The sequence below is a fragment of the Sminthopsis crassicaudata genome, chromosome 6 (genome assembly GCF_048593235.1).
Source record: "Sminthopsis crassicaudata isolate SCR6 chromosome 6, ASM4859323v1, whole genome shotgun sequence".
Classification (NCBI taxonomy): Eukaryota; Metazoa; Chordata; class Mammalia; order Dasyuromorphia; family Dasyuridae; genus Sminthopsis; species Sminthopsis crassicaudata.
The window spans coordinates 158,402,815-158,420,112 of record NC_133622.1 but is presented as its reverse complement, the minus strand read 5'-3'; the positions used below and the strand labels follow the sequence as shown (position 1 = coordinate 158,420,112).

At 34.2% G+C, this 17,298-nt stretch overlaps 2 protein-coding genes across 8 annotated transcripts in view; one reads left to right on the top strand and one right to left on the bottom strand.

Moving 5' to 3' along the window:
* BMP2K (BMP2 inducible kinase) overlaps nucleotides 1-7,687 on the top strand; it is a 114,529-nt gene extending 106,842 nt beyond the window's left edge. For all 6 annotated transcript variants that reach the window (XM_074273487.1, XM_074273486.1, XM_074273485.1 and 3 more), the window contains one exon: nucleotides 768-7,687. In XM_074273487.1, the coding sequence (XP_074129588.1) occupies nucleotides 768-2,212 (1,445 nt within the window). In that variant the 3' untranslated portion in view covers nucleotides 2,213-7,687. The remainder of the gene's footprint in view (nucleotides 1-767) is intronic.
* PAQR3 (progestin and adipoQ receptor family member 3) overlaps nucleotides 1-17,298 on the bottom strand; it is a 35,119-nt gene that overhangs the window by 6,662 nt on the left and 11,159 nt on the right. The window contains exons 4-6 of one of the 2 annotated variants that reach the window (XM_074273493.1): nucleotides 15,735-15,932; nucleotides 12,030-12,120; nucleotides 11,322-11,470 (exon numbers count right to left, since the gene is read on the bottom strand). In XM_074273493.1, coding sequence (XP_074129594.1) covers nucleotides 11,328-11,470; nucleotides 12,030-12,120; nucleotides 15,735-15,932 — 432 coding nt within the window. In that variant the 3' untranslated portion in view covers nucleotides 11,322-11,327. Of the gene's footprint in view, nucleotides 1-8,753; nucleotides 11,471-12,029; nucleotides 12,121-15,734; nucleotides 15,933-17,298 lie in introns of those variants that run through there. The other variant, XM_074273492.1, reaches the window with a different exon arrangement.

Genomic DNA, 17,298 nt, shown 5'->3' with positions numbered 1-17,298 from the left:
TGGACTTTATTTAAGTTTTAACAAAAAAAATGGCAATTTAGTTAAGCAAGGAACGGAACTTTTACTCTATTTTGTAAATGCCTAGCTGAAACAAACTTTTCTCCCCCCCCCCCCCCAAGTTTAAGGATTTAGTATGATGTGTGTCTAAGAGCTCTTTTATGTCTTTGTGTTTGTATGCATGTTTACATATATAGAGAGAGAATGTGTATGTAGTTCATGGATAGCAAGATCAGTTGCTGAGCACTTTACTATTTGTGAGACAAAGGTCAGGTTGGATCATTATGTAATCTAGAATTTTTTATATTTTGTGACACCTTTAGTCCTAGCCAGTTGTGTAGAAATATTTGCTTTGGCTTATAAAACAAAAAACTAGTTTCATAGTGCCAGTGCAGTCAGTACAAGGGAGAAAAAGATTATATCATTATATTTTCTTAGTGGTGGATCAGTTGTACTTTCTTTGTGCAAAAGAGACAACATACTTGAAATATACCTATACACGTATTGAGTGTTTATAAAATGTAGGTACATATTTAGTAGACTTTGGATATAATTACATGCTAATAATCCCATTACTTAAATCCAGTAGAATCATTGTGAATCTATTGACAAAACTCAATAAATAAGAAATCCTTTCCTTCCTCCCAAAAGTGACTGGCATGAAAAATTTTCAAATGCTTGTTCCATAACAAATTTTATACTGTTGGTGCTTAATGTGAACATCTTTTATGCATTTGAAATGCTTTATTAATTTTTTTTTGGACCTGCAGGTTCTCCTGAAAAGAAGGTTGAACATTCATCTAGCAGTCAAGAAAATAGCATAGGGAGCTCTGTCAAAGATCTAAAAACAAACCAGGTATCTAATGGAGACCAGGATGAAAGAAAAATTGAAGATGTATCTTCAGTAAGAGGGCATATGCAGAAGAGGAGTGATGAATCTGAAAGTGATTTTGAGTCAGATCCTCCATCTCCTAAAAGCAGTGAAGATGAAGAACATGAAGATGAAGATGTTCTTCAAGGAGAACAAGGGGATTTCAATGATGATGATACTGAACCGGAGAATTTGGGTCATAGACCTCTTCTTATGGATTCTGAAGATGATGAGGAAGAAGAAAAACATAGTTCTGATTCAGACTGTGATCATACCAAAGCAAAATATGCTGATGGAAGCTCTCTCAGTAGGTACAGAGACCGAGGTGTTAGCAGTCAGGCCAGAGCTCCTGGGATGCCACTCTCCAGTCCAATCCAGTTCCCTTCTACTGGAGGAAGAATTACCCCCAGACAGGAATTTGATGTGTTTGGCTCAGTCCCTTTCTTTGCGCTTCATATTCAGCAGCTACAGCACAAAGAAACAAATGAGAAAAATTTGTCTGCCCCAACTGTTTTTCATAATGTGGCAGCAGAACAGGATGACTTTGATGTATTCACAAAGGCACCCTTTAGCAAGAAGATGCCAGTGCAGGATTGCCCTGGGACAAGGTCTGAGACTCTTTCCACATGCCCCAGAAGTTTAGACATATTTGGCTGTACTCCCTTTCAGCCCTTGCCCACATCCACACATGAAAGTGAAAACAAAGAGGATCTTTTTGGCCTTGTGCCCTTTGAGGAGATAGCTGAGTGTCAGCAGCAGCAAAAAGTGAAACAGCGAAGCCTGCAGAAGCTCTCCTCCCGCCAAAGGCGCATAAAGCAGGAGGTATCAAAAAGTAATGGGAAACGACATCATGGTACTCCCACTAGCACCAAGAAAACTTCCAAGCCCACATATCGGACGCCAGAAAGGGCTCGCAGGCACAAGAAAGTAGGTCGGCGAGATTCTCAGAGTAGCAATGAATTTTTAACTATATCAGACTCCAAGGAAAACATTAGTGTGGCATTGACTGACAGTAAAGACAGAGGGAATGCCATGCAAGCTGAAGAGAACCTGTTGGATCCTTTTGGTGCCAAACCCTTCCATCCTCCAGACCTGATACGACACCCCTCCCATCAAGGCTTGAGTGATAACCGTGGGGACCACAGTATAACATTGTCTGGGAGACCAAGGCAAAGTTCATTACATGGGTCATTTCATAGTGTAGAGGGATTGAAAATGGATGATTTTGGTGCCGTACCCTTCACAGAACTTGTGATACAAAGTGTCACACCCCAGCAGTCCCCGCAGTCCCAACAAGGAGAGTTAGATCCATTTGGTGCTGCTCCATTTCCTTCTAAGCAGTAGATGCTTCTAAAAAACTTTTTTTCATTGACTCCAGTTTTTAAAAAGTGAAGTCTTGTTTTATGAATTTTCAAGAAGATAATTTGTATAGCTCTTTGTACCACTCATTACTGCAGGTTAATTAGAATAGATTAAAAATTATTTGATTTTGTATAAACCAAATCGAAGAGGAAGCATTTCAACAGGGTAGTAACTTGGGGCCCTCTAATTATGGGGGTTTCTTCTGAAGAGGAGAAAGGGTAGCAGGTATGAGCCCTAACAGTCATTTTAGCTGCTAACTTTCTGGCACAGAAATAAAGGTTATTTCACTAAAACAGTGATATAGCCTTTGAAGATATTAACTTCTGCACTTTGTGCTGCCTTTCCACTCCTGGGCCAATAAAGGAAGATGGAAAAAAGATCTAACATTTTATATGTATAACAAAGTGATGCTTCTTGGATGCACAGCTCTGGCTCAGTCAGAATCCAGCATTAGGAATTAGATGTACACCCCAGTTGAGTCAACTCAAATTAAATCCCCAAATGATTAGAAAGCTGTAGGTCTTCATGTAGAACTCATTGGCTTCAGAACTTGTACATGCAGAGCCAGAGGTGACTGACTTGTGCCTGACATCTTTTATTCTTTACAGTAAGTGCCATTAATATATTTTAAAACTACACAAATGCCTAAAATGGAAACTAAAGATAAGGAGAATCCTTTGTTTTGAAGAAAAAGAAAAGCATGAATGTAGGAAAACTTAGTAGGGAAAACCGCCAGCATAATCAGCACTTTTGAAAATGTATCCATTAATTATGAAGGGCTGATTTATCCAGTGCTTCAGTAATGCCCCCAGAATAGAGCAAAACACTGAATGAGGACAAATAAAAGAAAATTAGGCAGACATTTTACTCTATGAATAATTAGGGAATGTAGCTAAAAAAATTTCATGAGTGATTTTACTGCAGAAATTATATATAAATCATGTTGCATTTAATATTTTGTTTACTATCATGTGTTGCTCATATAAAAATTACTTTATTTTTGGAGGGTAAAGTAGAATTTGCCAAGTGCACTGAAGTGAAGTACACGTGACACCAGTTAACAAACAGGTACAGCAGAATACAGAGTACAGGTAATTCCCATAAGTCTGGTCCTGTTCAATCAGGCAACTTCATAGCATACCACAAAGCCTTACAGGTAGGACCCTATACCTGCAACAAGTACCTCCATATTAAGTACCTCTTTTCCAAGAGATGCACACAGTTGTACAAAAATAAATAAATAAATGTAAAAGCATTAGGCACTGAGAGGTTAATTTGGTTCAACCCACTTTTAAATGATGAGATCTTAGTTACCAAATTATTTTTCTCAGTACTGCAAATCCTGCTTGGAAACTTGAAATGTTCACAGAAATTTTCACCATATCTGTAAGATAGAAATTACAAATGTGAATGATTGAACATCTCTGTGAAAGTATGTATATGTATCACCAATGTTCTCACTACTCCTCCATTGTCATAGTGGATGAAAACAAGACTATTTAAATGGCTCTTTCCTGAATTTCGCTTGGATTGACATAACAATAGAAATTTTCAAGATAACTCAAAAAGGGGGGAAAAAATCAGTTTGAATTCTTGATTGTTTTTCATTTATTTAAAATCCAGCTCTTTTGGAACTCTCTTAATGCATTTGTTAGTAATTAGTCTTCTTGGCAGTAGAACCCCATTGGGATGTCCTATGTGTAAATTTTCCTGGTAAGACATGAACTAACTTTGGAAAGAAGCCAAATGTATATATAATTTAATTACACACCTATCTCCTTATTCTTTCTTTTTTTCTGTTTTCTAGAAAATGCTGAAATCATATTAAAAGCTGTACTAAGGTCAATATACAGAATTATTTATAGGGTGGCCACAGGCTAATATTCAGCTTAGTACTTTGACTTGGAACTGAACATGATTGCTGTTATTAGATTTTTATCATTTGTTTCTTTGTGCCAAAGGCAAATATGTTTGCACCTATTTTTTTTTTTTAATTCTCAGGTTGATTAGAATAATTAAGTCAACTTCAAGTGGATGTCAGTTAAAAAGAAAATACATTGAAATTACTTAAAAGTGAAAATAATTGAATTGAACAAATATTAAATATCCACTAAGGCATTATGCTAGGCACTGGAATATAAAGTTAGGACACAATTTGCAAGGGGTTTATAGTCAAATGGGGGAAATTTAAATACCCTACTAATCGAGATGAGAATGGGTGACAGGTGCAGTAATTAATTATGCCACCTGGCAAATTCATGAGTTATTCATGAGATGAACAAAAAATCCCAGGCCAGATACATATACACACACACCTTATATGTATAGCTACACATTAGTCAAGATGTACATCATCTCATCTTTGATGACAGCTTTGGTTTTTTGGTTGCTGGCTATATGCCAGAATTTGTTATTAACTTTTGATGAGAGGCAAGTGATGTGTGTATGTCACTTTAATAATTCTAAGTGAACATATATAGAGAGCAAATCTTGTAATCATCTCAGATTTTTAGGTCCTGTTTACTTGCTTGCCTTTCGGAATGGAAACACTTATTTAGGTAACAAGGATCTCTTACTCTTAGGTTTGCCATGTTGTGTGCTAACTACATTGAAAGATATGTACACATTTTGTGGTACACATATTCAATGTAGTGTGACCCAAGTGAGAGCTTTCTCTTTTTCAAGGTTGTCCTAAAGAGAACCTGGCTTACCAGTCAGGTCAACTTACCTTCAGAGACCTGGCAAGTTCCCTTAATGTTGAACCATTAACCATTTTCCAAGGACAGACTGGCCACTGTTTTGTCTCTTCTTATTCCTGCTACTCTGTCCCTCAGAAAAGGGTCTAAGTGCAGATTATCCCACTAGGAACAGTTCTACAAATAATGTGGTAAGGTAGTTGCTTCAAGCAATTCTCTTTATCAATTCAAGGAGCTTCCACACTGATAAAATCACAGATTCTTGAGTGAGTTCAGCCTTGGTTAAAGCAAGAAACTTAAGAAAATTTATTTTTTCCTTAATCTTTTTTCTTCTTTGCCCTCTTGTACCCCTTTAACAATTAAGAAAATAATCTTAACTCCACATTCTAGTGTGTTTTAGCAATATTGAGGGATACAAAATGCTGTCTCTCTTAAAGCGACAAAGTTCACTAGTCAAGAGTTCTTTAATAGCTTTAATGAAAGTTTTGTTTTAAACTGACTCATTTACCTAGTTGGCTGTACTTTAATGTTTCTATCATATTCACTATAAAAGCAGCCTAGCATACTGAATAGAAAGCCTGTCAGAGTGAGGAACTGGATTCAGGTTCTGCCTGTCACAACATGACTAGTGACAATGGATAGGCAAGACCCTTGTCAGTGCCTCCAGGCAATTCTCCAATACTGTTATTTGCTGAACAGGTGAAGACCTGCATCAGTAGGAGTTTCCTTACTGAGAGGTCCCTAATAACAGATCTTGACTTTGTTCCCAAAACTATTTTCATGCTAAAATTATTTTATTGAAGTAACTTGCTAATATCAAAGAGATTATATTTGCTCAGTTATAAAAATTGACTTTTGTTTGTTGGTTGTGCATTCAGGTAAGGAAAAAGATATAGATATTGGGAATGATCAAAATTCTATTGAATAATATTGTTAGGGAAGAAAAACCATCATTACAGAAAATAACTGCAACTTTCTTCCTCTCCTACTTTCCCCCCACCTCCCCTCCCCTCAGCTTATGTGTATGTATGTGTGTATATATGTATAAAATGTTGTGTGACCATATCTGGTGAAAACAGATGGATGCAATATTAGTCATGTCCCATTTAACAATAAGTAACTGTCATCCTTTAGTAGAAAACTGTAAAGATCCTGGTTTTTTTTGTTTGTTTGTTTTTGTTTTTATTTTAATACTCATTAGGCCTTGATTATTACAGTCATTCTGCTGACTTTACTAGGATATTAAGTATTGCTCATTGGGTGTCAAAGGAACAATGGTACTAGAATCCCTTGGCTTAATTTGTTTTAAATGTGAGCAAAAAGCACTGGCTCTTAAGGGATTTTAGATTTGGGGTATATAATGGATATACAGTGGTAATGACCTCTTAATTTCCCCCTCTTTTTTTTTTTTTGAAACTATTCTTATTGGAAGTACTTTCTTCACTGTTATAAGATCCACTTATTGAAATGACACATCTACTGTGAGAATGAGATGACATGTTTACTGTGAGAACATAACTGATAGTTTATCTGAAAATTTTTATACTCATTTTAGTTATAAATATATACACACATGCATGCACCTATCACACTTTACTACTGTAGAGTTAATGTGAATTTTTTTTTTTTAAAGTCATTGCAGCAACAATCATTTTCATATAACTAGGAGAAAATCAGTTCCTGGTGAATGAACAAAAGCCACTAAATTTAAAAGCAGGATGCAACTGTAAAGGGTAATATTAGGGTTTTTTTTTTTTTGTTGTTGTTGTTGTTGTTTTAAATAGTGCTACTATTGAAAGGAAAAAATAAATAAATGTTTATATACTAAGTTGTTTCTGTGACTGAAATGTCATCAAATAGTAAATTGTTTTAAAACTATTTTAAAATTGTTGGCCAACTGCTTTAAGTGCACTTTCTTTGATTACATGTCCTTTTTTTTGTTGTTGTTTAACTTGAAATTCCTAAAGATCTTTTTGTGTACCACTAAACGACTTTGACTTCTATCTAGAATTAATATGTGTTTATGAAATGGAAAAGCATTTATTAAGTTCTCACTATGTGCCAAGCACTATATTAAACGCTAGGGATACCAATAGAAAAGCACCTCAGTCCATGCTTTTGAGAACTTATATTCTAATTAGATAAGACAATACATTCAGGAGGTTGTGTTTGTTTTTTTTCCCTGCAAGGCAGAAAAACCCAGAGGTGAAGTGGACAGACCTTAGGGAGCAATCACACACTTATGTAGGTTCTAATAGTCCACCATCTTTACGATATTTCTGTCTTGGGATTATTACAAAATATACATGCCAAAGTGGCTTCAATTTCCAAAAACTGGGAAATAATTAAAGCTCATGATCAGTTACTCTTTTTTAAGCACTAAATAGACAAAAGTTTACTACATACTGTCTTAATTGCCAACATATCTTTAATTTTATTTGAAAATTTAAAAATTTTCTAATTGTATTTATCACTTGACTAACATTCTATTTCCTTTTAATGCAATAAATTTCAATTGGATTCTGCATTCTGTATAAACAACCAATGACTAGTGTTTTTGAGTTCACCCTTAAAAATTTTTTTCTAATGTAAACTTTGAGGAATTAAAATGACAAAGTTGGATTTCCTGATAGTCCCAGGATATTCTTCCATGTTTTGCTAGTAATGTTGTAATGGATGTTCTTAATGATGATGAAGCACAAGTTCTTGAAGTGACTTTTGAATCAAAAATTAAACAGTATTCTGTATAACTTTAGATTCACATAATTTTCAGTTTCTTTGAATAAAAACTGGTAAACTGTGTGATACAACAATTAACCAGAACCAAGACATGCTGACCATACTGGAATTTTATTTATATTAAAGGTAAGGTACCTACTAGTAATTTCTAATCCAATAAATATCAACTAATATAACTTAAATAAAAACTCTTTGAGATCCTCAGTTTTTAAGAGTATAACGGGGGGATCATCCTGAGACCAAAAGCTTGAGAACCCCTGGACTGACTTAGATAAAGATTCTATTAGATTTGAGGTTAAAAAGTTAAAGGGATCAAAAATATTAAATAAGAGGGAGAATTTAAATTTTTGAAATGTTTGATAGGCTGGCATCATAAGGAGAAGATAAAATTTCACAAGATGGGGGAGACTATTGTCCCATGTTATACAGCTAGTAGAGGCAGTACTTGTACCCATCTTTTCCTGACTCCAAGGCCAGTTCTGCTTTTATAATACCACATTGATTTCTAGAATAATAAGATGAAATTTAATATAATTAATGCCATATTTGAGTTAAAAGACAAACTAAAAGTTAAGGGCAGTAGAAGAAAGTTTCAGTGGCTCATGAGTCGTCAGTAATATGTGGCATTCAAAAAGCTAAAAATAGGCCTAAAGGACTACCTTCAAAGAAATAAAATGAAAGAGGAGTAATTGTACAGTCCCACAAAGAACTTTCCCTAAAGAGGGAAGTGAAAATGTTGGATTAGGAAAATGAAGTTCTGTCCCATAGGGAAGCAGGACAGAAGTGACAGTTATGTATTGGAATGACTGGTAGGAAATCAGATTTTAGCTTAGCATTTGAGGAAAGATTCCCTCTTAATGAGAGCTATCCCAAACTGGAATGAATTGCCCAAGCAGAAGTAGAAGCTTCTTCCTCACTAGAAAAAGATTCTGTGCCAACACAGCTGTATTTATTATATAAAATAACAATTTAGTAAAGAGACTTTAAAATGGGCTCATGATTTGAGTATGGGAATTAAATCATGTCTCCTTCCAAATCAAATTTTTTAAATTTTAATTAAAACAATTCTAAAAAAGACAACTTGTAAATGTTTTAATAAATCCATTTTATTTACAGAATACATTTTTTTTTCATGCAGCCCACTGTAAATTGCACTCAGAATAAACAGAAAGTGACAATATTTGCCACTTGTTGCTAACAGCTTCACTTTTATACAAAGATACTTTCATTACTAAAGCTAGTTGACCAAACCCATAAATCACTATACAATAACTCAAAATGGCTCCAAATTTAAAAAACAAAACAAACAAACAAACAAAACCCTTTTTAGTCTGCAGTTTAAAGCAGCTTCTGATCCTGGCAGAATCAAGTTTTATTTTGTAACTAGAATATTAGTGTGCTTTTAAACTTGTTTTACTGACAAGTTTGGAAAATAAGTTGTAAGTAGTCATTGAATGTTAAGACAACTTCTAAAAAATACTAGTGTGGAGTTCACACAGAAGTAGTGGTCAATAAATATTGACAAACTGAAATGTTTAGAGTTGTTAGCAACAACCTACATTCATTAACACCTCAACAAATATACCACATTAAGATTTACAAGTAGTACAAAATTTACAAGAATAAAGGCTTTAAGTGTTGAGATGTTTCTTAATTCTTCCCAAGACTAGTATAGTCCATTAAAAAAATCTTACTGATGGCATTGTAGAAGTATAAAACAAGTCAAATAATATTGCAAAGAACTTATCTGTCTACTTGGAGGATATCTGACAATAATTGGGTTATAGACCCAAATGAATGCTTAAGTTATCTATAACTACCCTTTTCCACTGCCCATGAAGGCAAAATATTTGATTGTTTGAAGGCAACAATGTTATAATAAATCAATGAGATAATTGAGAGGAGATACAGCTAATACTTTGAGGAAGTTTATAAAGGCATGGGGTTAACTAGCTATTTTCAAAGTGAGAGTGCCACCAGAAAATGTGAAGTACTGTTCTTAAAAAAAAAAAAAAAAAAAAAAGCTTTACCTATATATTGCACTTGAGTATCTAAAGATGGTGAGAGAGTTAACATTTCTATTTTCTAGATGGAAAATTAGCACTCTAAAGGTCTTATCAGATATGTAATCTGTGTTGTTCAATATTCCTTAGGAAAGCCAAGCAATTCTAATTTTCTTCATATTATTAACTCATGAGCTATACTTTATTTTTTAAAAGTCTGTTCAACTTAGTAATAATAAATTTTAATTTAACTTTTGAAGCATTACACTTAACCACCAAAACTCTCTTCTCCTTAAGTTTTTATCTCATGTATGAGTTAGAACAAGAGAATCCAAAATATTTCCTTGTTTGATAGAACACTGAAATTGCATGTCTTAGGTACATAAATGGAAATAATTTAACTTTTGAATTCTGAGACCCCAAATATTTGCTATTTCTACAATTCCTGAATATAAACACAATGTCAACGCTAGGATTTTAAGAATATAAAGAACCATAACTAATCAAACTGGACAATTGCATTAATTTACTTCAGTGGTTCTCAAAAATGTGGTTGGGGTCCCCAAAAGCCTTCAAAACTATTTTCATACTAAGATGTTTTAATTTCTAATATAGGTATTAACAGATATAAGACTCTGGGATCCACAATTTTAGAGTGTGAATGGGACCTAAGGCAGACCAAGAAATTTGAAACTCATTGCTTTTACTCCAAAGCTCATGGCTGATTTCAAAACTGCAATCTTTCATGAATTTAGATTCTCAATTTCTACGAAAACAGTAACATGTGCAAATGCTAATAACCATGACTCCAACTCTGGGGAATTCTGAAGCCCTTTCTTTGCATTAATGCTCAAGGTTTGCATAGCCAGGTGAAAGTAGCTATTATGTCTGACCTGATAATAAGAATTGTCTCACTGCTAAATCAACCAATTTCCAATGAGAATGACCACAGAGTTAAATCAAAGTACTGCATGTATTCCAAGTTTGCCTAAAATCAAGTTTTAGAGCTAAAATTTATAGGAAGTAAGATAAAGTTTATTCTGATAAACTCTAAAATCTGAAAGGGACAATGTTCTTCTGAAAACATACAAAACAACCATTTAATAATTGGTATTAAAAAAAAAATGACCTCACCCCCCAAAAAAACCCCAAAATTTGTTGCAAAGTCAAATCAAAATGATAATTCTAGTCCATTACTCTAGTATTTAACTTTTAAACTCAGCCTATTATTGCCTTGATTAGGCACTTAAACTTGATTTATCTTCCTTTATAAACAATAAAGGTTACTGCAAGAATAATCACAGTAATCACAGATGCCATCCTCCAGTAATGTTGAATGCTTCCTAGCAAAATAAAGCTAGTAAATAAAATAACCTTATTTTCAGCAACATAGATTGGTTTTAACACTTTTTGTTGGTGTTAAATTGGCATATGTGAAAAGCTGAATTCTATTAAATAAGCTGTGAGGCCCAATGAATGAGTTATTGGGCAACTATAAATCCCCCTGAGTGGTTTTTTTTAAGCTTTCATAAAATGTTAATCATGATACACACTTAAGATAACAAAAAGAAAAACAGAACATCTGAACTAAAGAATACACAATTTCCACCATGTAAATATTGCTTGACATTTGACTACACCAGGTTGCCATACCTGCATTCACAAATGTGGAATATAGTCAGGACAAGGTTTGCTGTGTCTGTACTGCATGACAGTCACTGTTGACTGATGCCACCAATACAACATAACTACTGCAAGGATGTGCCATATTTGGTGGCTGGACCCGAGGTAGTTTAGCTGTCCTGTAAGGATAAATAGGTGAAAAATACACAATTACAAATTCAAGATACTGGAAGAGCAAGGATAGACCAAAAGACTCAACCACTTTAACAGACATTAAAGTCTTTGAAGGGAAATATATAGCTAATTTGAGAAAGAAGAAATTAACTTCAGTCACAGCTTCTTGTTTTTAACTTAAAAAAAGGTAAAGATACTCATACACAAAGAAAGCTATCTTTGGGAGTATAGGAAGAATCTGTTCTTATAGTATGAGAAACATATACAATTCTTTTTTATTTTTTTTATTTCTATATTTATTTTTTTATTCAGAATTTTTTTCCACAGTATATATGCATGAGTAATTTTTTTTTTTTATATTATCCCTTGTATTCATTTTTCCAAATTATCCCCTCCCCTTCCCTCTATTCCCTCCCCCCCATGACAGGCAATCCCATACATTTTACATGTGTTACAATATAACCTAGATACAATATATGTGTGTAAATCCCATTTTCTATACAATTAATTCTTAAATAGGTTTTTCAAAGGAGGCATTTATGCTACCCTTATACAGCTACATACCTGGAAAGTATCTTTCTGGAACTTTGGAAATGTAGAAGAGGAAAGCAACAAGAGCAATCACATACATCACAATTACACGAGGTGCAAACTCCTACAAATGAAAGCATATAAGCCATTGTAATAAAATTCATGCTTCAAATGTAACAATTCTCCCTTGAAGTACAAAATATTGTAGTACTACACATGGGGAAACATACTGGATCTTATGAGACAGGATGTCAATTCTGGGACTAACTCAATTCCAAGAAAAAAAAAAATACTAGAAAGAACCCAATTCCATACCAGGTACATGAATACAATGGAAGGGAAAGAAAGTACCAAATGACTAAAGTGTTTAATTCAGAACATAATGACTTGATCACAGAATCTCAAGTCAGAAGGGCTTCTAGAAGGTCAACTAACAGAGCCAATGTAGGATTTGCCCCAAAATCCAGGAAAAACTTATCACTTTTAAGGCCTGTTCTGTTGTCTGACATTTCTAATAAATGACCCTTCTTGAGACTGTCATTACCCAACTGGAGGTTGTCCCTCCGGTGTTGGAAAAACTATACACAGTTCCCTTAGCCTATGGTTTTCCAACCCTTCTTCATCCCAGCCATATTCCACATTTGCTCTAATTTCTCAAAGTTCCCCCTAAATCTCCAGTGCTCACACAGAACTCCAATCCAATATGGTCTAAACAATACAGAATTTAAGAAAAATTCCCTCAATCAAATGGTCTATTAATGTAGTGTAAATCTTATTTGTTTAGGGAAGCCTATATTGTATAGATTTTCTAATTTTTGGGGCAACTGCATCACATTAAGTTTATGATCATGTGAAAAAGACCTACATTTTTATATCAATTTTAAAAGTCAAGTTAAAGCAGTACTTAGCTTTTTGATTATACACACCCCACCCAAGTACATGATGGGTTTTATAGTTATTCCAGCTACATTTCATTTGATTATTTTAGAACCAATTTCTCATATGGTACCTTCTTTTCTATACATTCTATATAGTATTTCATCTGAAAAATAAGTAAGATAAGCTAAATTTGAGTCAAGGTAATTTGGCAGCTAAAAAAACTCTCGGACAGAACTGTGAGCAATTTGTAAACAGTGTCCAGGACCAGAAGGTGACAGACCTACAGAACCCTGTCATGACTAGGAAAAAGAAAAAGAGTATATAAATTGGTTAACACTCTTTTTGTGGTATAAAATAGAGATTTGTAAGAAGAAAAATATGCACAGAACAACCAACAGAATGTTCTGGGAATCTTTTACAAAATGACATCAATAATGGAAAATATATGAAAAAACATGAACAGAAAGATTGAGGTCTCAAAGTCATGCAATATTGATTCAGTTGAAGAAACATGGGATGCTTAATTTGCAAAACAGAAGATCTAAGGGGAAGGGAAATAAGTATTTGGAGCTATCCCAGAACAGAGGTATCTAATTTATTTTGCTTGATTCCAAAGAAAAACTAAAAAAATATGGGCAGGAAATGTGGAAGAGCACATTTAAACTTGAGGTAATGAAAAAAGCTTGCTGAATGATTCTAATGTTTAAATGTCACTGCTAGATACTGCAAATAATGAGAGATGTCTAGAAATGAAAGGGGGCTAGTATGGAAGACAATTTATAGTAAAGAACTAGAAATAAGGCAGGTGCTACATAATACAGAACAGCTGAACAAACTGTTGTATGTGAATGGAATAGGATATTACTGCACTGTAGAAAATGAGAGGGATTCGATTTAGAGAAAATTGACAAGACTTGTATTAACTGACACAAAGTGAAAAAAGCAGAAAAAGAACGATCTACAATTCTAAGATTGTAAGGGACAACTGTGAAAGACTTAAGAAGTATGATTAATGCAATGTCCAATCAAAAGTCCTGGAGTGCTTAATCCTTTCAACTTTACAATTTCCACCCTAGGTCCTCTGAGGTCCTGACTGATGGCTCAAATGTAACTCACTATATCAAATTAGCAATGCCTCACTTTATTCTCCTTGCCTATGCATTTCTACCCTCCTTTCTGGCACCATAATCAAACCAATAACTCCACTGTCCCTGAAAAGGATGTTAATCTATTCACCATTCCTGTAACTTTCCAAACCAAAATCTTCCCTGACTACCACCCCTAAAAAAGTCTCCGATAGTAGAATTTAAGCTTCTTTTAGACAGAGTGTCTGTAATCGTACCCCTTTAGCAAAACACATGTGGCACACAGTAAGTGCTTAACAAATGCTTCTTTGTGTTTCCTCCTTGTCATATATTACTCCTATTTCCTTGACTCAGAGTAGGTAGCATGGTAATGGAAATAATCCTGACTCTGGAGTCAAGAGGCCTTAGATTTAAATCTCATCTCTCCTGTTTACTTCCTACATAATTTTCTCACCTATAAAAAGAAGGGACTGGGCAGAAATGGTCTCTGATGTCCCCTACAGCTCTCAATCTATGATTGCGAGAACTAAATTCACTCTTCCTTATGCATTACAGTTTTGTGTCCCATTTTACAAGTTAATGATTGGGAGCAGCAAAGTTTACTTGACATCCAAATAAATACTATTCTTAAGTCTGTTCTCTGTTTTTGCCTGTGTATCAGCTCTCTTTTCTGCCATGGTAGTTCTTTCTGTCACACCTGTTATTTTCTATAACATCTGGTTTCAAAATTTTTACTAAACATTGTTTTCTCTGCTTGACAAAACCTATCATGTTTTCTGTTGGCCATAGTTCTCATTACTTTGGAAATGCCTTAGACCTGTTGTACAATTGTAATGACTCTTTCTTGCCTCACACTGTTTTATTTAATAATCACACAATACTTACTAATTTTGATCACTACTCTATCAATCTCAAGGACCTCAGTTGTGTAAAAAAGGAGATAAAAATAACTTGTATTATCTACTTTTTCAGTGTTATAAAGAATGTACTTTCTGAACTAGTCCTCTATTGCTGTTAATTTAATGACATATTGTATTTTACATTGTAATCAAATATATAGCTCAGCCACAATGAAGAACTAAAGTTTGAATGTTCTGTACTATTGAATACTTTTTGAAGTTAGTATAGCATATAGAATTATTTCACTCCATCCTGAAGTCATGGTAAAATTACTTGTTGCAATTCAAAGTTTAAGTAGAGATTAACTTGATAGTTCTCTTTGCATTTTTGTGTGTAGAGGTGAAATGGAATCAGATTTCCAATAGGATAGAAGCACCTTGAAAACAGGGATATTTCTGAAATTAAATTTGTATAGAACAAGGTAATAAGTTTACCTTTGTTGTCCTGCTTCCCCAAAAAACAATTAATTAAAAAAAAAAAAGTTTATTACAAATAGCAAAAATATCTGTTAACATTTTGGTTTGTTTTCTCCTGCTCACTGACCACCTCTTATTTAAAATCAGTCAATTGTCATCCCACTCTTGTTTGTTGTTAGTCATTTAATGAAAATAGTTATGTACAGTGAAAAAGATTTTAAATAAATTTTTTTTCAGTTACCAAAATAAAAGTGGGAAAGAAGGAAAGGGACTTAAGACATTTCTACTCCAGTAAAACAAAGGTATGCTTTCTTTATTTACAAAATGATACAGTTGATCTTTTGATGTAAATGTGCAGTGGCAGTGTCCTTCCTGGTATTCTTTTACTGTGTGAAATACTTGCCCAAACAGATGATTGCAGAACAGAATAAAAAATGCTTTGGTCACAAAGTACATACCTGTACAATAGGTGCACCAACACCTCCATTGAGCCAGACCCAGTGAATAGTAGGAATCACGCCATACCCAGACACTGAACAAAAGATAATGGAACGAAGTCTGTGCCACTGCTGAGTGAGGTAATTGGGATGAATCTGAGCAAAGAAGACGGTGAGGATCATAGCAAGCACCATAATCAGATAGACTTGACGCCAATACTAGAAGGGGAAGGAAAAATAAATCAATTTTTGTTAGTTAACTACAAGGAAATAACTTTTGAATTTAAAATATAAATTATTTTTAGAATCTTATTTCTTCATATTAAAAGCTATTTCTTATTAGCTTTTGAATTCTTAGAAAGATATACGAAAATTATATATATTTCATATATACACATAAACCATTTTAGAGCTGAAAAGCAGGCCTGTAAGTTAATTATGGATGTCTTTTCAATTGCTCTTTTTTATTAGTACTATGAGATTTTTCTCATGCTTGTGTATATTTTCCCTTGAGATATCACATCTTTGTCACCTAAAGCAGTGGTAACAAACAAATAGAAATACGGGCTACTAAATCACAAATAAGGAGCCTTGTGAGCCCCATAATGCTTAAGAAAATTATAAATCAACATTGTTCTTACTGTACATTTACTTATTTTGCTAAATACTTCCCAATTACATTTTAATTTAATTTGAGCTGCACTCAGGAGAGTTGTCACTATGTTTGACACGTCTGATGTAAAGCATAGATTTCTTCTGCAAGAAGCATGCTTCAAGTGACTGATCCTCTTTTACTCAACATGTACCTTCTCCCTTTGGTGATTAACTCAGGTGTATGGGCCACATCATTTTGACTATTTTAAGGTACTTTGAGATATTAAGTTTAAGCTACTTTTGAATGTTACTCCATTCCCTTCTTTGGTTTCTGGTGATACAAAATAGTCTTGTATTATTCCATTTTATTTTCCTTAAAATTTTCAAAGGTATCTCTTGGTCTTTTGAAGAATTCAGTGTTTTTTTTATTGGAACTTTAAAATTTAACCACTGTGTCTTAAAAATGAAGCACACAATTACTTCCTTGATGGCAATCTGGATTCTTTCCACTGGTGCTTAGTTTTCTGTATTTGGAAGTTCTAGGTAGCTTTCTTGTATTATAGTGTTCAGAGTTTTTGATCTATCATGTTCTTCTGGGAGATCTATGACCCATGATTCCTTTCTCAATTTTGTCTTTTGATATGGGCAAGTTTTGCTGATACAGAGTTAAGTTCTTTAAATGGTTTGGTTTTTAACTTCTCTGGCATAGTGGTGTTTCTAATCTGCTGCTCTCTCTCTTCATGTCTCTGGTAAGACTTGCTACCACAGATTCAAGTTTTTTATTCTGCCAATTCCTTCTGCTCTGCAGGTCATCTATTGTTAAATTCTCCTCTCAAACGTCTGATTTTTCTCTTCAGCCATTCTGGAACATCCTGCTCTAATTCCATGCTCTCTGGAAATCCACAGTGTGGATGTGGCTTCAGATGTAAGTCTGTCCTTGGCAGCCACAGAAGAGGGAAGAGCATGAGGCAGGGAAAACAGAGGAAGCTGC